The sequence below is a fragment of the Drosophila navojoa genome, chromosome 3 (genome assembly GCF_054131105.1).
Source record: "Drosophila navojoa isolate 15081-1374.11 chromosome 3, UAZ_NAV_1.0, whole genome shotgun sequence".
Taxonomy (NCBI): Eukaryota; Metazoa; Arthropoda; class Insecta; order Diptera; family Drosophilidae; genus Drosophila; species Drosophila navojoa.
In genome coordinates this window covers 22505513-22526052 of record NC_142891.1, presented here as the reverse complement: position 1 = coordinate 22526052, position 20540 = coordinate 22505513, and the positions used below count along the sequence as shown (strand labels likewise).

Sequence of the window (20540 nt, the reverse complement as noted above, 5' to 3'; positions counted from 1 at the left end):
ATAATCGATTAAGAAAATCGATTACTTAGAGCATTTATCATAACAATAAAATTAATTTAATTTTAGATATTGCTTATCAAAGAAATTAATAAATATAATTTAAAGAAATCGATAATAATCGATTATATGCAATATCTGAATGCCTACACTATTAATCGATCATACAATCGATAATTAGCAATAGTTAAGTGACTTTTCCCATCTCTCTGCCCTTCTTACCTGTCCATTGACGCCCTTGTCCTCATCTGTGGCCACAACCTTGATAACTGGACTGCCATTGGGCGCACCCTCCTCCACTTTGGGATAGTAGGTGCCGCAATCCTTGAACACCGGCTTATTGTCGTTTACGTCCGTGATGAACACAACCACAACGGCCGTGGAGGTGTGTATGGTCTGATCGCCGTTGACGCAACAGCTGCCATCGTCCATGGCCGTAACATTCAGCTCGTACTTATCGCGATCGAGGGAGATGGCCTTATTATGGAGTCGTATAACGCCCGTAATGTCCTCGATGACAAACTGGCCGGAGGAAGTGCCGCCGCCGACAAAACCAAAGCGCACATTGTCGCCATCCTTGTCGGAGGCCACGACAGTGGTGACCAAAGTATTCGGACCCGCATTCTCGTCCACATTGGGCGTGTAAACTTGCTGCGAAAACTTGGGCTCTTCGTCGTTCTTGTTCTTGGTGTAGACGCGCACGGTGGCTGTGCCCGACTTGGCCGGCTCGCCCTTGTCCTTGGCCGTGACTATGAACTCGTAGTAGGCATTGTTGTTGTCCGCATCCAGCTGCTTGTTGTTCACAATGATGCCATTCGAGTCGACAGCGAAATGATCATCCGAGACGAGGTACTCAATCTCCGCATTGGCGCCCGAGTCCGCGTCCATGGCCTTCACGCGCAGTATGCTGGTGCCCAGCGGTATATCCTCGTCGACATTGTGCGCCTGATAGTCGGGCAGCTCGAATTTGGGCGCATTGTCATTGACATCGGTCACACGTATGGTTAGCTGCAGTTGAAAGATTTGCAAATGAAATTCATGTCGGGATGTGAGCTCTGATGGTTATGTTTACCTCAACGGATGTGGAGAAGCCGCCCGAGTCCTCGGTGGCTGTCACAATCAGCGTATAGACGTGCGGCTGTCGCAGGTCCTCAAAGTCCAGCTCCTTGGCCAGCTTGACAATGCCGGATGAGGGTCCAATGTTAAAGGTGCCAGCGCCCTGGCCCTGCGCCTTCAGCGTATACCGTATCTCTCTGTCCGCAAAGGACTTGGCCTTAACCGAAATGATGCTGCAAAAAGACAAGCGGAGGGTGAGAGAGCGAGTGAGAGGGAGAGTGAGAGTGAGAGAGAAACCACAAAGGCGCGTGTGGATGTGACAGTTAGCGAATGGAGTTTGTGGTTGTCATGTGTAAAATGCATGCATATACATATATTATATAGATATACACTGCGCGTCATCAGTTCATGCTCTAGGCTCATTCTAAATACTTTTTTCATTGTGGTAAAGTCTTTTAATTTTTTTTTTCTCATTTTTACTAACTTCAGTTGCCAAATTAAGTGAGATTTTTATTATTAAATTTAAGTGCGTCAGTTTTTTTTTGGCAATTTTTTTTTTTTAAATTAAAAAGTATGAAATAAAGTCATAATTAAATTTATTAAAATAAAATAAAATAAAAAAAAGCTTACTATACAATTTGAAATCGCTTATTGAATTTTTTATAGACTTTTATTTTTTGCAACTCTTCCTTTTTAAAATAAAAATAAAAATAAAAAAATACATATACATATAAATAAAGTTTTAATTTATTAAAACAATGATATTCCCTATTTAATTTTAAATAGCCTATTCTATGCAATTTTCTTTTCTTTTTTTTAAACCAAAAAAATTTATATATGATATATAAAATATATTTTAACAGGAAACAGAGTCGTTTCCTTTTTTATTTATATGTAAAAAAAAAAAAAAAAAATGTAATAAATAAAAACAAAATAAAATATATACAAAATGAACGTCGCTATACTTATGTCGCGCAGTGTATATGCACAACAGAGTGTACATGGGAGCAGGAGAGGCCCGGGACCGACTTCGGGTCCGGGCCAGGCTGTCTGTCACTCGCTCGACTGCCCTTTGACAGTTGTTTGCCAGCTATTGGAATTTCAATGAGCCATCTCAGGGCCCTCCATCCAGCTCACATTGTCATGCTCTAATTCGCATAACTTTTATTGGCAGCCCGTGTGTCTGCATTTGCATATATCTCACAGTTTCGCCTTAGCAACTTACTCGGAGTCCTTTTTCTGGTTCTCGGGTATCTCGGCCTCATAGCCGGGCATATAGAACTGCGGCGCTCGCTTGCCGCCCACGATCGAGAGTCGCTCCTCGGGCGTGCTCTGGAATCGCCGATCGTCGACCTTGCCATTCTGATCCTCGGCCTTCACGTACAGCACGTACTCCATGTCCAGCTGGAAGAGATCTGTGCCCCGTGTGCGCACCACGCCCGATCGTTCGTCCACCTCGAAGCGTCCGCCGGTGCGATCGCGCACTATAAAGTAATGTATGTTGTGATCCGTATCCGGATCGCGTGCCTGCAGCGTAAAGACTGGCGTATTGGGCGGTGCATTTAGCTGCACTACCGCCTGCATGGGCAGTGGCCGATTGATGAAATAGGGCGGCTCGTCATTGACATCCTTCACCAGTATTATCACACGCTGGTTGTCCGTGTACTTGATGCCAGCTGCCAACGAAAGACGGAGAAAACAAGAGAGAACGAAATTTTAGTATTTTTTGGACCACTTTTTGTTGTTGTTTGTTTTTCTTTTGTGTTGTTTGTCTATTGGTGCAGGAGCACTTTTGCATATGCATGTGTGTGCATACTTTTCGCTCGCACTAAAAGTTTACTTTGCCTGTGCTGGGGCTGTGCTGCCATTGTTATTACAACTAATGGATAGTTGGTTTAGTTACGGAGAAAATGGAATCGAGAGAAAGGCAGTAGGCGAGTGCGAGGAGGGAGGGAGGGGGAAAGGGGTGTGGCATGAAATGGGGGCCAGCCTTTTGTCGTCGGCGCGTGTAATTTAAGGCGCTCGAATTTCACTTAAGCCAAATGCAAATGCAATGAGCCGGAAAATCAGTCCAAGGCGCAATGTTGCCAACTGCAAATTGCAATTGTTGTGCCTCAAAGCTAATTATTTGTCAAGTCTCGAGCGCAGTTGAAAAGGGCTGAGGATATGAAATGGAGGAGAATGGCTTCAAGTTTGGTATAAACTTCAACAAGAATTTAGGTATGAGAATTTATTAAACTGTTTTCATTTGAAATATTTAGATAGTTTTAAAGCAATATTAAGACAATGTTAAGAGACAATGTAGAAACAATGTAAAGATAATGTAAAGACAGTGTAAAGTGTCTTATAACTTCTTAAAATAATATACATATACCATTAAATTATATATAATTTTTAATTAAACTCTTGAGTTCATTTTTTTTTTTTATATACTCAGTGTTGTATTAGGGCCTGGAAGAGAATTTCTGTAAGTTTAGTATAAACTTCAACAAGAATTTCTGTAAAAGAATTTCTTAAAATGTTTCCGCATGAAATATTTAGATAGTTTTAAAACAATGTAAAGATAATGTAAAGTGTTGTATTAATTTTTTAAGTAATTCAAAGCATATATACATATACTATGATATTATCTATGTTTATTAATTCAACTCTTGAGCTCAATTTTTTTTAATATACTCAGTGTTGCCGTAGGGCCTCGCTACCCTTCATTATCTAGAGTAAACTGTCATATATAATATTAAATATTTTATTTGCGTATATACACTGACCATCTAAGCAAATTGCAATGCAGTACAAATTATTTGTTAGACAGTGTAGCTGCCCTAGTGTACTTTGCAGCTAATGACATGCCATTAGCTATGCACTAGCACATTATTCAAATGGACGTCTTAGCTTCGTTTGCTGAGGTTCAATTTGGGATGTCTCTGCTCTAAATATGAACCCTATTTCTGGGAAAAGCTGCTCGTATATGGGAGCCGAATCGCCCTTTCTAAGTCTACGCCGATAAGTTACCTGAGCCATAATAAATACTACAGATAAACCTTAAACTTGCCTATGAAGGAATCAGAAGGCAGCAATCAGGAATGGTATATTATTAAGGCTGAAGTCATCAATAATAAATAGTTCTTAAAAGCAAGTGCAACTACTAGAAATATATAAATTCAATACAATGAATAAATTAGCTGACATATCAAAATACATTTTTTATCAAGAAAATTGTTGAAATTTCCAGCTTGCTCTCTTGAAAGCATCTCACATATATTTATATTATTATTTCACGTAGCTCAAATTCAGTTACTTCAAATTTGCCTGAAAAATGGCAGTAAAAGCGAGCTTGAAGAAAAAACTCACATAAAATCAATAAAAGAGCCGCCTGCTGGAATTAAAAGAGAGAAAGAAGGAAAAAAAAAAATACGGAATAAAATAAAGGAAAAATAAAGTGTGGGGGTCTGGGTCTGGGCATGCCCACCTATGCAAAATGTCTGCAGCGGAAAATACCAATCATGTTGTTGTCGCTGTTGTTGGTTAGCACAAACAGCAACAACAACAATAACAACAACAACAACTGCAGCAACAACAAAGCAGCACAACAGCAAAGGGGCCAAAAAGGGAACCCTAATGCTGACGCTTATTAAAAGAGTACGTGTGTGTGTTTGTGTGAGTTGCTGTATCTGTGTCTCTCTGTGTGTGTGTGTGTGTGTGTATAGAGTGTAACATGTAGTGGTAGACAAATAAGACAGACGATTTACTTGCCTCCTCTGCCCGGCGGTGTTCGCACACAGCATGAAATTCGAGCGCAATAAAAGTAAAGGAAAAAAAAACATGAAGAGGGAAGTGAGGGGGGGCAGAAGGTACAAAGGGGGGCGAGGCTAAAGCGAAGCATGTGTAATTTCTCAAGTGCAGCAAAGTGAATTGTAAACAGGTAAAGAAGTGCGCCCTTCAAATTCTCCCCAAAAGCAGGCTCCATTTTTTTTATTTTTACCGTTTTTTTTACCTGTTTGGTAAGCAAATATCGTGCTTCAAAAACAGGGTAAAAGAAAGGAAGGCGTTAAGCAGCAAAGGAAATGCAGCTGCCAAAAAAAGGTATAATATATATATATATATATATATATACATATAGACATATATATAGATATACAGATATATATGCTCAACAGATTGCAACATTGTCTGCTTGACTGGTGTGCGGGGGGAGGGGGCGTTGCCCACCCTTGGCAACTGCCACTCGGCTGCATTTGAGCCAAGTTTTTGCTATTTGCCAGCTTTGGCATTGTTGGCAACGCTTTTCTATGGCTTATTCTGCGGGCAGGTAAAGTTGGAAATTTAAATAACACGAAATACATAAATGAAAGTTGTACGACATTGTTGTTGTTGTTGCCGTTGTTGTGCAGTGGAACGTGCCACAAAGCAGCAGCAGCAGCAGCAGCAGCCAACATGGCGGATATCCGTGGCGACAATGCAACACAATGAAAACAGGCAGCAGACGTAACGAGAAATAGCTAAAGAGTATGGAGTAGATTTAGCTCTGGCTAAAGCCGTCTCTACATTGTACTTGCGAATACAAAAAAAAACGACTCAAAGATTTTTCGTCCTGGCCCCAAAAACTGGCTGCCGCAGTCGCATTTATCATTTGATTTTCTCGTTGGAAACAAGTAATAGAAATTGAAATCGAGCTGTTTCCGCTCGAGGTGGAACGGGCTTATAAACAATCAACTCATATTGCCAAACAGATGTGACAAAGGTTGCCGTCCACCAGGCGAATCAGGGCTAGAAATGTAATTTTCCATCAAAGAAATAAAGAGGAAAATCATTGACTTGCGGAAATTCTGTCAATCTGTGGGTTTACTTGAACTTTGAACTTTGTCATGAGAATTAATTTGGTTTCTTACTATAGTAGATAATGAACTCGAAATAAGGCAGAGACTGCAGCTAATATATGATATTGATAATATATGCAAAGAGTAAGAACAAGCTAAAATGCAGCCAAGAGATGGAAAAGAGTAACATATAAGATAGTCAAAAGTAAGATCAAGATTATTGTTATTATTTTTATATTAATTTAACTTTCATTTTTAATATTTTGAAACATTTTTCAAAAATAAATTTTTATAATTTTTAATAAACATACTTTGATATAATAGTTAACAATTGTGCATCAATTTAAAAATTTTAGTTTTAATATATTATTTATTTTACTATATATTGATAATATTATTTGATCTGTTTTGGAGATTTTGAGATAAGATTTCTCTGCAAAATAAATTTTGTAAAGGCTTTAACCATCTCTTTAATTAAAACTAAATTCGTATTCTTCGTACTCCTACGACGCACCGGCCTGATATTGGCGAGACAGTGCTCGAAGTACTGATACTCCTGCTTCGACAATTCTCGTCGTCTTTTTAGTAGACGACAGCTCACTCAAGCTTAATATGAACAACAATATGTGCAAGTGAATACCTGAAATATGCTTGATAAGTCTTAAAGCTACACGAAAAAACTCGCTTTCTCATTATGTGTAATCCTACAACAAATTTAGTTGAATAACTACTCAGTTAGAAACACCCCCTCTCCGGCTACATTATTTCACTGCTCAATTTAAAAACGAATTCATTTAGATTGGTCTAGCAACGATGCTAACTGATTTATGTAGGTCTATTAGTTGCCTTTGTGTTGCCTTTGCCTTCGCTCGCTCGTTGTCAACTATCAGCAGCTAAACACACACATGGCTTGGGCGTCGGATGACATCACATTACGAGACTATTAAAATAAATTTCTAAAACGTAGAGCATAAATAAATTTTGCTTACGTTGCACGCGAAGCACGTAACACACACACACACGCACACACACTTACTTTGACATACACAAGTTTCAGTTGTCAATTTTGCTAACAAATTCAATTTTTATGCGCATCAATTTGAAGACAGAGATTCCAAGGACCGTGGACCACCCAGGCAGGCAGTCCGAAAGTACCCCGCCCATTGCCATTCCATCCCTCACACACACACACACACACACTGCGAACTCTGCGAGAGCTGCGCCACACAGAAGTTCCGTTTCGCCAAAGGCGACAGTCGCACATAAAGAGCGAGCTCTGTACATGCATGAAGTATGATATAAAGCATGAAAAAAATTGGGGGAAAAAAAATGAAGAAGCAGAAGAGGAACTTGAAGCTGAGCGGGTGCTGCACACTTGAGCCAAGGCAGACGCATGCGAGGCAAGTGCTGTGGCAAGTGTGAGTTGTCGTCGCTGCTGCAGCCACCCTCAGCACGACAGCACGACTCGATGGAGGACCGTGGAGGACCTCAGCAGCAACTGCTCTGCATCATCTTGTGCTTAGCACTTTGCAGCATGAAACAACAAGAAGCTGCCGAAGTGGCAGCCGTAGCAGCAGCAGCAGCAGCAGCAGCAGTGGAATAAGTCCACAGTTCGCCATGGCTGGCTTCAGCTTAAACCATTAAAACAATAAGCAGCTTTGTTCTGCTTTTCACTTCTTCAGCCCATGAGCTTGTCGCCGTGGCTTTGGGCCTTCTTTTGTTTGTAACCCAAAGGGGAGATAAGCAACAAGAAAATTGAGATAGAGCTGGCAGATTGAGTGTGAGGAATGCGGAGTTACCTTGTAGAAATTATAAGGGTTCAATAGAATAAAACGGAAGTAGTTGAAAAAAGAGTTTTGCGAAAGGTACAAAGGTCAAAGAGCATGAATTGATAATATTTAAGCATATATCGATAGAAATCGATATTTATCGATTGGTAAACTTAAGGCATATAAGCACTATTCAGATATATGTATGTATTGACTTGGAATTCGTTATTTAAGTCGTTTTCCGAAAATGTTGCTATATAATTATTTCAACCTTGAATCATTAAACGATAATTATTATTTAATCAATGTAAATTATTTGAGCCCATATTTAATATTATATTAAAACTCATTTAATTTGATTGAGCTTTGTAATTTTACAGATTTTTTGACCCCGAATAAATTCAGCTCAAATTATTATATCGAATTTGAGCTGAATTTATTAATAAAACAATTCAGCGCAGACAAAAATTTTACGTCAATATCTTCCTAATTTTTTTTTTCTTTTCTTAAAATATGAACTTAAAATAAATATAACAATTGATTAGCTAGGGTTGAAATTAGCCACAAACAATATTAAAAATTGATTAACATAATTTCAACAATTATTATATACATTTTTCCCAATTTCAATAACCATCTTTAGTCTTGATTATCTATAGGGTATGCAAAAGTGTGCAAGTGAGAGAGAGAGAGAGAGAGAACGAAAGAAATACACTATCAACACCAAAGCCAGATTTCCGTTGTTTTTAACACTGGCAATTTTGAGTCTCGTGTTTTACGTCGCCTTCTGGCTATATCAGGGCTTTTAGTGTTTTTTTTTTCTGCTTCTTTTTCTTCTGCTTCTGTCGCTCGCATTGTTGTCTCAAACGTCGCTGAAGTGCAAAGCAAATGCCAGACAATGACTGGCGCCTTTCCGGGTTGCATTTCGGTGACTCGTGTTGCTAACCCCTAAGCAGCAGCAGCAGCAGCAGAGGCAGCCACTGCAACAGCATCCCCTTGGCTGCTTGGCTTATGGCTTATGATGACAATGGCTGAATGGCTATGAAAGCCATCCCTTGGCAGTGATAAGCGTAGCATTAAAATTTGCAGTGCACTGCATGGTTTTGACTTCTTAAGAGTCTGGCAACGCCTCGCGTGCGACTTGTCACTTAATGCATGCGGTAATTTCTTGATAAGCTTTGCGGTTTCTAGCTACTGTGGCTGTGACACTAGTTGCAAGTGCTCAAATGACACTGGCTAAAAAGTGTGATTATTATAATAAGTTGCAGCAGGGGTAAGCAAATGTTTCGTGATTATGTGTGGTATAGTTAACGATAATTAATTGAAGTTGGGTTTCTATTTCTTAAGTTCCTTGAACCAAAGCTCATAAAAAAGTTCTTTGTTATTGAGTGAATAATTTTTATAATTTATTTATTTATTACTAATTTATTTGCAATTTTTTTTTTTTTTTTTACTCCAAAATAATTTCCAAATCCGAAAAGTATTTTTTATTTTACTTCATAAATTTTTTGGAATTAATTTTATTATTGTTTCAGCAGCTTCCTAAGCTGATTTTAATTATATAGATTTATGTATATTTATTTATATATCCTTTACTTGAAGTATCATTAAAAAATAACTAAGATAGTCGCTTGATTCAAAATATTTGCTCAGCTTTTTAAAGCTTCTGGCGGAGTAAACGCAGCTTGCTCTCACCCACAATTCATTTATTGTAGCCCTAAACATTTCCTTTTGCCAGTCTCAACCACCGCAGCAAAATAGGAAAGACGTAAAATATTGCTGCTGGAGCAATAATAATTTACTATAGAATGAATCATTTGATTGTCACTTTTCCGCAACTTAACTTTTTTTTCGGTTGGAGTGGAAATGCTTTATGGCTGCAACTCCATTTGTGGCTACTTCGGGGCGAACCCTACTGCAGAAGGTAAGACATAATATGGGGTGTTTCTAAATGCGAATCACTTCTGGCTCTTGCTCTCAGCTTGATTAAAATGCAGTCAAGTTGAAATTTACTTGACTTGGGCATTCCGATTGCGTTTTTGGTCAGACAGAGAGAGACAGAAAAAGAGAAAGAGAGCGGGAGAGTAAGTGAGTGAGAGTCAAACAAATGAATTTCTGTGTGTTTTTTCTGTTCCTTGCGGGTTCGTTTTATGCCCTCGATAAATACGTGATGCAGAGAACCAAACCGAACAAGAGGCAGATAATGCTCTAGGTAACCCGCTTTTGGTTTTTACGACTCGCGTAATATTTGCGTTATGGGGTTGATGGGTACACTTCTTTTCTCTGTATATTGAGGTATACGTATATATATTATATTTTTGATGGGCCGTGTGGGCGTGCATTTAATGAAGCTGCCAACAAAAGCCATTGTATTTGCCCAGAGAAGTAGCCAAAGCTAAAGTCAAATATTGAACTTATTGATGAAGCGGGGGGTGTGTATGGGCGTGGGGCTAGCTACTTTTGGGTAAGCGTTTTCTCTAGCGGTATAAAGAAAAGTAATATGTAAGTGGTAAAGGAGTGCAAATACAAGAAGAAAGAAAAAGGAATATAAAATTGGGAATGGAAGGACAAGTGGCAAAAACCGAAATTTTTGTTGAGCCAAATGACATTTTGGCGGTAATTTTATAGATTATAAGACAAGATCTAGTCCGTCTTCAGTACCTATCAAACGTAAATTCAATCTAGCTAAACTCTAAAAACTTTCTGCCATTCGAAAGTTTATTCCAATATAACTTATAAACTCTCCTTGATTTTTTTTTTCTATTTTAAGTTTAGTTCTTCAGTCTAACTTAAATTTGCTTACGCTACAATATAATAATATTGACAATTTGTTTATTTTTATCTGATTGAAACTCAACAACTGCTTGGCAGCTCCTGTCACAGCTAATGAAAACATTTGATGGCCTCTTACAAAATTTGTCATCGCAAATTTGCAGCTTCCAGCCAAGCATCAATTCAGCTCCTCGCGCTATTTATATATGGAATGTGGCTGTAACCTAACTCACAGGCTCATATATGACTCGAATGCATATGTATAAGGATATATATTACAGGCCATTTATAAATGTATATGGCCATGCACTGGGAGAAATTTGTTGAGCCTATATTAATGTTGTTGGCAATAGAGTGAATTTTATTAAATTAATTATTATTAAATTAAGTTTAAGTATTTTATTTTCTTCAAATTTTGTATTGTTTATTATTATTGTTTATTTTTTTTTTATTATTTTAAAAAAATGAAGGAACTTTTTTTTATTTATTTTTTTTTATTTATTTATTTATTTATTTTTTTTTATTTTATTTTTTTTGTTCAATGTATTAATAATTATAGTTTTTTGCAGCAGGAACAGCAGGATTTAATTCTTCTACTATGAAATTCTCATTCAATCTCTAGTATTTTATAAGCTATAATATATGATATAGTATCTAAAGAATATAGGTACTATAGATACTCCAAGATATAGATACTATATAGTGAGAATCTGAATTCAACTTGTGTAAAGTCTAGAAATGCCCATCAATTTTTTACAGGTATTTCTATACTCGTATCCGTTATGTTATAATACATATATACATACATACAATACAAGTTTTGTCTAAATTTTTCGCCAAGTGTATTTCTAGTAGTAGCTGTTGGCTTGCACACAGCGTGCAGTCCTCAGTTTGAGTTGCCGTTTATTGAGTCACTTAAGAGCTACGCAAATGAGTTAACACCTGGCAAAGGTAGCAACGTGTTTTGTTGGCCAGTTGGCAGAGCGAGAGAGCGAGAGAGTGAGAGAGGGGTATAGGGAGAAGGAAATAACTGGTACTCTGTGTGTTGGCTGCCGCTGCTTCTGAATGCAAAATTATGCGACAGCCCAGGCGCAAAAACGAGGTGTGCCTATCTATGTCTGTGTGTGTGTGTGTGTGTACTAGAGTTACTGTGATTGCGACTGGGCTACAGTTGTTGTCATCGTTCGTTTAGCCTGGCTCGTGCTGCGTCTGTCTCTCTGTCTCTTTGCCAGTTTGCCTCTCCGCCTCTCTTATCTGCCACGCCTCGCCGACTGTCATGCCAACAAATTGGCAGTTGCAGATAAAGATAATGTTATGGCTGCTGCCGTTGCGGATGCTGCCGCGGCTTCTGTTGCCATTAAGACTTTTACTTTAGTAGGTGTCACATTTCTCTCCCCCTCTCGCCATCTCGCCCTCTCCCACCCTAACGCCTATCTGCCGCTCTCTATCTGTCGATGTTTCCTTCGTCTGCTGACAAATAAAGCTCGCAATTTAAAGCGCAACAGCATTCGCTCTTGCCTCGGCCGAGTAGCTTAACAGCTCTTTGGGCCAGCCATCAAGCATAAGCTGGCCATAATTCTAGCCTAGCGCTCCCCAGTTGGCTAACGACAGTCTATTTAATTGCCAATTTCGCAGCGAACGAAAAAAATAATAATAATAACAAAAAGGAAAAAATAACCAACATTAATAAATTAATTAACGTTGCGCAAAGAACGCAGAAGAACTCTCAGCTGCCCAGCCAAGCGCAGAGTCAATTAAAATTTACGCACGGAACTTCCCCTGCCAGCGCCAACTAATGGGGTCGAGCTGCTGCTCGCCGCCTTGAATGCTGCAGAGCAATTGCAGGCCGAGCAAGCAGCACGGAATGTAAAAAATATGCTTAATTTAGTGGCGAAAAATGCTTCTTAAAGCAATATCAATTAACTGTTAACGAATATGCGTGTACACAATATTCATTTAAATATATTTCTTAAATTCTCACTTGTAAGAAAACACATTTATTTAAATATATTTTAAAAATCTTACTGAATCTACAAATATGTTTTTAAATATATTTATAAAAGTCTCATTTGAAAGCAAGAATATAAATTATTATTTAATTTATAAAAAATATATTTATAAAATATAAAATAAATTCTTATTTGAAAACTAACATGTTCAAAAGTATTAAGTAATCATGCTGAAGCAGTTATAAATATATAATATATATATAATATATAATATAAATAGTCTTAAATCAGAATTTATCGATATAGATTTTTCTTATATGTATGTATAAGTTCTTGAACAGCTGAACGTCTAAAGCTTCTGAACTTTGGGCTTGAACAGCGATTGGATAAACTGCAGTAAGAGCTTTAGGAAATGTTACGAACTTTTTTTTTCACATTTATTACATACATATATAGGTAATCGAAATGTTTACTGAAATATATATATTATCAATAAGTGGCTTAAGACTTGAAAAAACAAATTAAAGAACTCAAACTCTATATAAAGTATGTATGCATAGTTGAAGGAATTTGCAGAAGTTAAATGGCCATGAGCGATGTTTCGAGAAAAGTTTGAATAAACAATAACAGGTGCCTCACATTCAAAAGTTGAAGGAAACTCTTGAAAAGGCAACAATAAGAAGAAGGAAGTAAGATATATACTGCAGCCAGTATGTTTATATATATTGCATATATAACTGAATGTATAAATGTATAACTGAATGTATAATTAAATGGTTGTGAGCTTCGCTTGAAGAATGGACTGCATGAGCTTCTGAATAAAGCAATATTTATACTTGAGAAAATATATAAATATATATATACAATATATCAGAAAAACTAATGCCAAAATATGTAGCTTGTATAAATATATTTTGCGTATTTTTATATTGTAGTAAAATAAGTCTATAGTTTTTTTTTTATAATTATTATTTTTAGTCATATTGTTATATTTTAGTATAATTAATGTATATTTATTATTATTATATTGTATTTTATATATTTTATATATTAATATTTTATATTTATAAATATATTTTGTATATTTTTTACTGCAGTATTATTTTTTAAAGTTTCTTGTTATTTATTTTGTTAAATATTATTATTATATTTATAAGTTGTATTAGTTTTTTATATATTTGGGTATATGATTTAAGTCTAAGCTTTTTAAAGAAATTTCGTTGTTCAATTGAAACAGTTCTAAGCTATACTTAATTTAATTTATTTAATATTGAACTTTCATAATTAGTCAATAGCCATTTATTTAAATTGATTATAGTTCTAAATATGTTCAAGCCAAAGTCTTCTCAAATTTCAATAAAGAAACCATTGATTATTTTTTCAGCAAAATCAACTGCAAGGCAAGTGTAGCCAAGAAAAAAGCAAGCTAATAATTTCATCGTTAACGCTTTATTTAACCTCTTTTATTTGTTTACTCTTATTATTTTATTTTATTTTTGCAGCTATGAAAAATGTGAAAAATCCCGCCTAATAAAGACTCAATTTCAATGCTTCGGCCAACACCTTGGGCAACGTTTGCATGCAATGGACAGCAGTAGCTTTCAAGCTGCCGTGCACCCACCCATTCAAACGCCCAACCACCCGAAACCGCCCACAATGGCAGCTAGGGAAATGGCGCACATGGCAGACATTAAGCGAAAATTAATGAAATTTTCTTGACGCTGGCGGAAAGGTGGTTTAGCCATGAGTTTCAGCTCAGCTCGGCTGCTTTATCTGGCTATGTGGCTGTGGCTACGGCTGTTATCCTGCCATCAGGCACGAAGCCTGATTGAGTTTGATGGCGATTGTGTGCTGCGCTCACTCTGGCTCTCACACTGGCTCTGGCTCTGCTTCTGACTTGATTGCAATTTCGCAGAGCCGGCAGCAGACAGGAACAGCCGTCGGCCAAGCTGCATACCAATCAGACCAATGGCAGGTGAGTCTCTGGCCTCGTCAGTCATTAAGGCCTCGGGCATGGCATATTGCCACGCCACATTAGTTTCTCTACATTTCTGCTTCTTCTGCTCAGCCAGATTGATGACTGCAAAAAGAAAAAAAGTGAAACTGCAGCCTAGGCGGCGTTGCTTTAAGTGCCACCTGTCCCACCTGCTTTAGTTCAAGTTCATAAATTCCCATTCGGGCAAATGTCATCGAAAGCGCATTCAGCCGTAAAAGTCTCAGATAAAGAGAATATTTGCTAGATTTACTGCATTGCATTTGAAGTGAACTGTTATATAATAATGTTTATATATCAAATTTATGAATTTGCACTGCTTAAGCACGTCTATTGACACTGATAAATCTCTTTGGGCCTGAGCCTAGAAGCCTATCAGCTGCAATCAATTTAATCTGTTCAGCTCATTAGCTGCCCTGCTATCAGCTCTATGTCTTAGATACATTCACACACACACACATACATATATCTGGTGCTCATATAAATCAAGTGCAATTTGCAATTTTCTTGTATCATAAATCAATCTTCTTCCATTTCATTAGCCTGTCCCTGGAGCCCTGAGCGCCCTTAGCGCCCTCAGCCTTAAGTAAACTGATTATAGTTTTAGGTCGCATTTAATATGTAGTTTAATGGACAGCAGCAGCTAAGCTAAGCTATAATTTGTTTAAAATATATATAAAATCTAATAAGACTTGTGCAAGTCTAAAGGCAGCGCAGCAAAGTATGCTATAGAAAATTTGTTGAGGGAGCAGAGAGTGTGAGAGAGAGACAGAGGGGGAAGAGAGGGCGCTGCTGCTGATTTGTGTCTCGCATGTGCTGCATACTAAAGAGCAAAGCATTATCTGTCTCAGGCCACGCCCATGAGGCTAACTAAATGTTAATATGCATGTGCGTGTGTGTGTGTGTGAGTGCGTGGGAAAATTGCTCAAATTAAAAGTAAATATTCGCAATTTAAATGTTTTGCCTACGCATTAAGCAATTTGTTGTTGTTCTTGTTGCTGCTGCTGCTGCTGCTCTGTCAACCAGCTGACACGCACTTTTCATTCAATAAAGCTGAAACCGCAGCAATTTACACCCAATGGCCAGTTGGCATGTTGTCATTAAAGAACCACCAGTCCCAACTACCCAAACACTAGCTGATTGTGTGCATGTGTGTGTGTGCCTGCTGCTGTTGTTGTAACCACCAAATGCACAGCAGCAGCAGGAGCAGCGGCAGCAGCAAACCCAACTAGCATCAACAGCGGCGCAATGCGAGAGCATTTTGCATTTTAATGAGTAAACGTTCAATGGGGGGTCTGCCACTCGTCGTGTGTGTGTGTGTGTCTGTTTGTGTGCGAGAGTCCCTGTAAGGCCACAGAGCGAGCGAGATGGAGAGTGACATAGAGAGCGGTAACTCTCGAGGTGGTCGCTACAGATTTTTGGCGCTCAGGCAGCAGCACAATTTCGCGTTTGGCAAGGCAAAAACAAATTTGAGCCCAAAGTCCACAGCATGCATAAAGTTTTGTGCCCTCCACAATTTTCACTCTCTGTTTTTTTCTTTTCGTTTTATTCGTTTCAGATCTGTGTGCAGCTCTTGGCCATCTTTTTTGTCGAACAATTTGTATTTGCAATGTGAAAACAAAAATGGCAAACAGCCAGACACCACCTGCTGTGTGATTTGTGTACCGTTCGCATGTGTGTGTGTGTGGGTGTAAAGAAAAAAAAGAAGCTAGAGTCGACATAACACACATTCCAATAGTGTGGTTCGCGCTTTTTTCCATTCACGCCACGCCAATAAATAGGACCAAAAAAATGTGCTAAAATTTCCATTCCAACTTTTTTAAATATCCGATTGAGAGAGTAGTTAATGTCATCTATATATATATATATATGTATAGACTAGAAATATATACATTAAATGATTGCTATCTAGACTCTATATACAATAAAAACTGCGAGGTCCGCTCCATAAATATCGCAGATATTTAATAAATATTTTGATATATTTTATTTTTGGTGATTAATTTTATTTAATTTGAAATTTTTTCCAATACATTTTTGGATACGCCAAGAATTTAAGGTTTTTGCATTCATATAATAGGATGGGTTGAAAAGTATAGCACAGGTCTAAAATATCTATAGCAGGAAAAAAAAAAAATACTTAAGAGAGAAAAATCTCTGAATTAAATAAATATTTTATTTTTTTTGTAGATAATACAAAATGTGCAATACTTTCTGAACAACTCTCGTATAAACGCCTAACATATGTTTTTTTTTAGTGATTATTTGCCTAATCCAATGAATTATTTCAACGTTATTAAACACCTAATGCAATTTAAAAAATACCAAAGAATTTCTTTACAAAATATGAGATTAAATATTTAATATTTATAGACAAAATGTCAACATAATATGTATTAATATAAATTATGAAAAAATTAAATTTATTCATTTACGCTGAATACACATTTCGTGTACAATCCAGGATATCGTAATTGCTTAATGCCCTGTCATTAATTGGATTGCATATTCCTTTGGCTCTCGCTACGAATATGTTTTAAGCATTTATTAACGCCGATTAAACGCCCATAAAATGCCTCTGACACAGTTCAATTTAATTAAAGTTGTTCATTAATACGCAAACTTTACGATATTTAACACATTCGCTTTTGCATGCCACTAATTTGATAATTTGCGGCATGCGGCTAAATCGATATGAAAATCAAATTCTAAATTAAAATCCAAATCAAAATCGTTGACACGTAACAATTTCATGGATCAAGTGGCACTAGAGACACGCACACATGTGCGTGGGGCGGTCTATAGAGTGGGCGTGGCATGGCATACCATCATAAATTTTTGTGATTTGCCGCTGCTGCAGCTGTAATCAAGCGTAAAGACGCTGCTGTGCGTTAACTTTTGGCCAACAGTGTGCGATGGTAATAACTTCATCGGGCTCGTTGGCTAATTGGACCATGACGTGTTGTTGGCCAAACAATAACGCCCACACAAATCACGCGGCCAACGCAATTTTCAGCCGCTGCTAACTGTGATAAATAACTGCCGCCAGGCGAAGCAAATTCTAGTTGAAAAGGGAAGCGGGACCACACACACACACACACAGCACACACACACTGGCTAAACCCTTTTTTGCATTGCAAATCAACATGCCTCGGGGTGGACTCTAGACTAGAGTTAGGCTCTATCCGCTCGTCCTGTTCGTCTCGCGGTTTTGTTACGTCGCAGCGCTGGCCGTTACGTTATATCGTAATAAACGCAATTTGTGCCATGAATTATTACTGCGGCGTTAGCCGAAACGGATGTGCGAGCGCAAGCAATACAAATGAAAACACGGCGCAGAGCACAGCTCAAGGACTATGGCCCTATAATACTAGCTCGTTCTCGCTCACTCACTCTCCCTCTCTCTCTCTCTCTCTCTCTCTCTCTCTCTCTCTCTCTCTCTCTCTCTCTCTTTCTTTCTATTGCTGCAGCTTAACATTTACTGCACTTCATATTTATTTTCATTCAGCTTTAACTACTATCGAGCGCTTAAAATCACATTTTTTATTTATGTAAAATAAGAAAAATTATATGTTGTTGCTTTTGTTTTTGTAATTGCTTTATATTATTTATTTAGCAAATATTTGTGCATAGCTGAGAGTGGAGTGCAAATAAAAACTGTAAATTGAGCTGCATTTTTAATAGCTTCATTGATTGATTGATTTGACTCTTTGAGAATAATAATGAAGAAAAAAAAACAGCGAAATAAATATGTTACTTTGAAGTTAATATTGAGTAACAAAAAATTCATAAATATTGTATAAAGGCATATATGTATGTATGTGTGAATGTATATAAATATATCATATATACATATATGTATGTGTACATATATATATACATTACAGACATTAAATTTATTCATATACATGAATAAACTCAACTACATTTTAGCTTTGACAGCTTAGAGCTAAATAATTAATGCCTAAATAGCTAATAAACTGGCATAATTTATTTAAAGCTTAAACTCAATTGAATTGCTAATTTAATTATCATTTAATTACATATATGTATAAATTAATGAATAAAATATATATATAATATATACTAATAAAAGTTTGACAAATCTAATATATTTATATGAACTAAAATCGAACTTCTTCTAGTGCCTTTAACAACTTTTAATAAAATAAAAATTTTATTGAATTAATATGCATTCACTTCATCAGCTTACGAGGCAAGTTTTCAATATTTTATTTTTTTATTTATTTATACAGATTTATTTATTTATTTATACATAATAAGTTATAGCACATAATAATATCTCAGCTCTATTTTATGATGGTCAATGCTCAAACTCTAAAAAATGTTAACATAAAAATCAGCTAAAAGCAAACAAAAGTCTACAATGGCAGCGCAGACTATAAACCAGATGAGGTTTGCGTTCCAATATAATAACAATGCAGACTATAAACCAGATGAGGTTTTAGACCCAAAACTCAAACAACAAGAAATTCTGTCAGCGGCATTGAAAAGCCGCAGAGCAAAAGTTGCAGCCGCACAATAAAAGCGGAAGAGACAAGGGACGTGTCAGCGGGGAGGGGGAGAGGGGGAAACGAAACGAAACGAAATAAATGGCTAAAAGCCAAAGCAAAGAGAACAGAGTTTCAGACAAGCTAAATGCCTAAAAAGCGACAGACACACATACACACACATATGTATATATGTATATGTAAACAGTTGTAACTGAAATGGCAACAAAATGGCGCCCTTTGGATTTTGAGTAGCCACGTTTTGTTGCCATGGCAGCCGGATGAAAGCAGCTGCCACTGCCACTGCCTCTGCCACGGCCTCTGCCACTGGCTCTGCCTCTGCCCGCTGTTCTCTGTTGCTGGCCAGGAAAATCTGTAGCGATGCGATTCTGGCTGCTGTTTGCCAAAATGGCGGCCCGTGCGAATGCAATGGCTGGAGCATAAAACATAATGGCGTCCAATGATAAATAATGGCGCACATTTGTGCAGTCAAAACAGGAAACGCTCGTAGAAAACTAAACGACAAATGGAATAATAACACGAAGTCAACAGCACAGGCAGACAGAGAGATAGACAGACAGACAGACAGACAGACAGTTAGACGAGCGGGCCAACTAGCTGCCAAAATGCGAAAAGTAAACACAGAGCTAAAGACAGCTCGCAGCTAAACGAACAACCCTCGGTTGTATCTCTCCCAAGTCAAGAAACTGAAATAGGAAACAGGCAAAAAAAAAGAAAGGGGGAAGAACAAGAAGGCAAAATGTTTGTGTATAGCTAAATACTTTATGGGGGATAGAAAAGTTTACAGGGACCAAATGCGACAGAGTGCGAAATATATATATACACATGCATATATACATATATATATTATTATTATTATTATTTTTTGTTTTTTAGCTGAGCTTTGACTTTTGTTTGGCTGTCAATAAAGCTGTTTGCTATTGCTATTGTTGTTGTTGTTATTATTGCTCTTGTTGTTGACACTGCTGTTGCCAAAGTCAGAGTCAGAGCCAAGAATCAGCTTATTATAATTCAGAAAAAAGCCAGACTCTGCGCAAAACTTCGCCAAGACCCAAGGCGATCTCAACTTGTGGCAATAGAAGTTCTCTCTCTGTTTTGTATTTTCAGCATTTTATAATGCTATGCAAGAGATGAGAGTCTGAGCGCAGTTGTTTTGGCTAACTGGGGAATTGTTTATATTTTTATTAAAAATATATAACTTAAATTTGAGCAAAGCGAAAAGAAATCTTGAAGAGAAAAACTTAGATTCATCAACATTTCTCTTGCTAAATTAAATTCGGTTACAGAACTTTTTTAACTAGTTTTTAGCTAGTTTTTGAAAACTTTGAAGCATTCATAAACAAATCAGCGAAAGCACTTGGACAAACCCTCAATCACATATCAGTTATTTTTTTATTTATTTATTTTTTATTCATATCTCTTTCACTGCACTTGAACAGCAAATTGTGTAATCGTGGATTTGATGTCGAGTGCACGAAATCAAAAGCGAAAACATTGAATTATGTTGGCTGAGCGAAGTGGAGCTTGCTCTGGTTTTTTATTATTTGCAAAATGTTTTGAAGCTCTCGAATTGGCCGGGAGTGGAGCAAATAGAAGGCAATCTCTGCACTTTGAATATGATGTGCTAGAGGTACAAAGCTTTCAGTTTCAAAATA

General features: G+C 37.3%; 1 protein-coding gene across 9 annotated transcripts in view; it reads right to left on the bottom strand.

Moving 5' to 3' along the window:
• The window catches only part of CadN (neural cadherin), a 153989-nt gene that overhangs the window by 100083 nt on the left and 33366 nt on the right, over positions 1 to 20540 (bottom strand). For all 9 annotated transcript variants that reach the window (XR_016196537.1, XM_089258173.1, XM_089258178.1 and 6 more), the window contains 3 exons: positions 2279 to 2729; positions 1070 to 1286; positions 220 to 1005 (listed from right to left, as the gene is read on the bottom strand). Coding sequence is in view for 8 of the 9 variants with exons in the window: in XM_089258173.1 (XP_089114299.1) it covers positions 220 to 1005; positions 1070 to 1286; positions 2279 to 2729 (1454 nt within the window). In the remaining variant the exon portion in view is untranslated. The remainder of the gene's footprint in view (positions 1 to 219; positions 1006 to 1069; positions 1287 to 2278; positions 2730 to 20540) is intronic.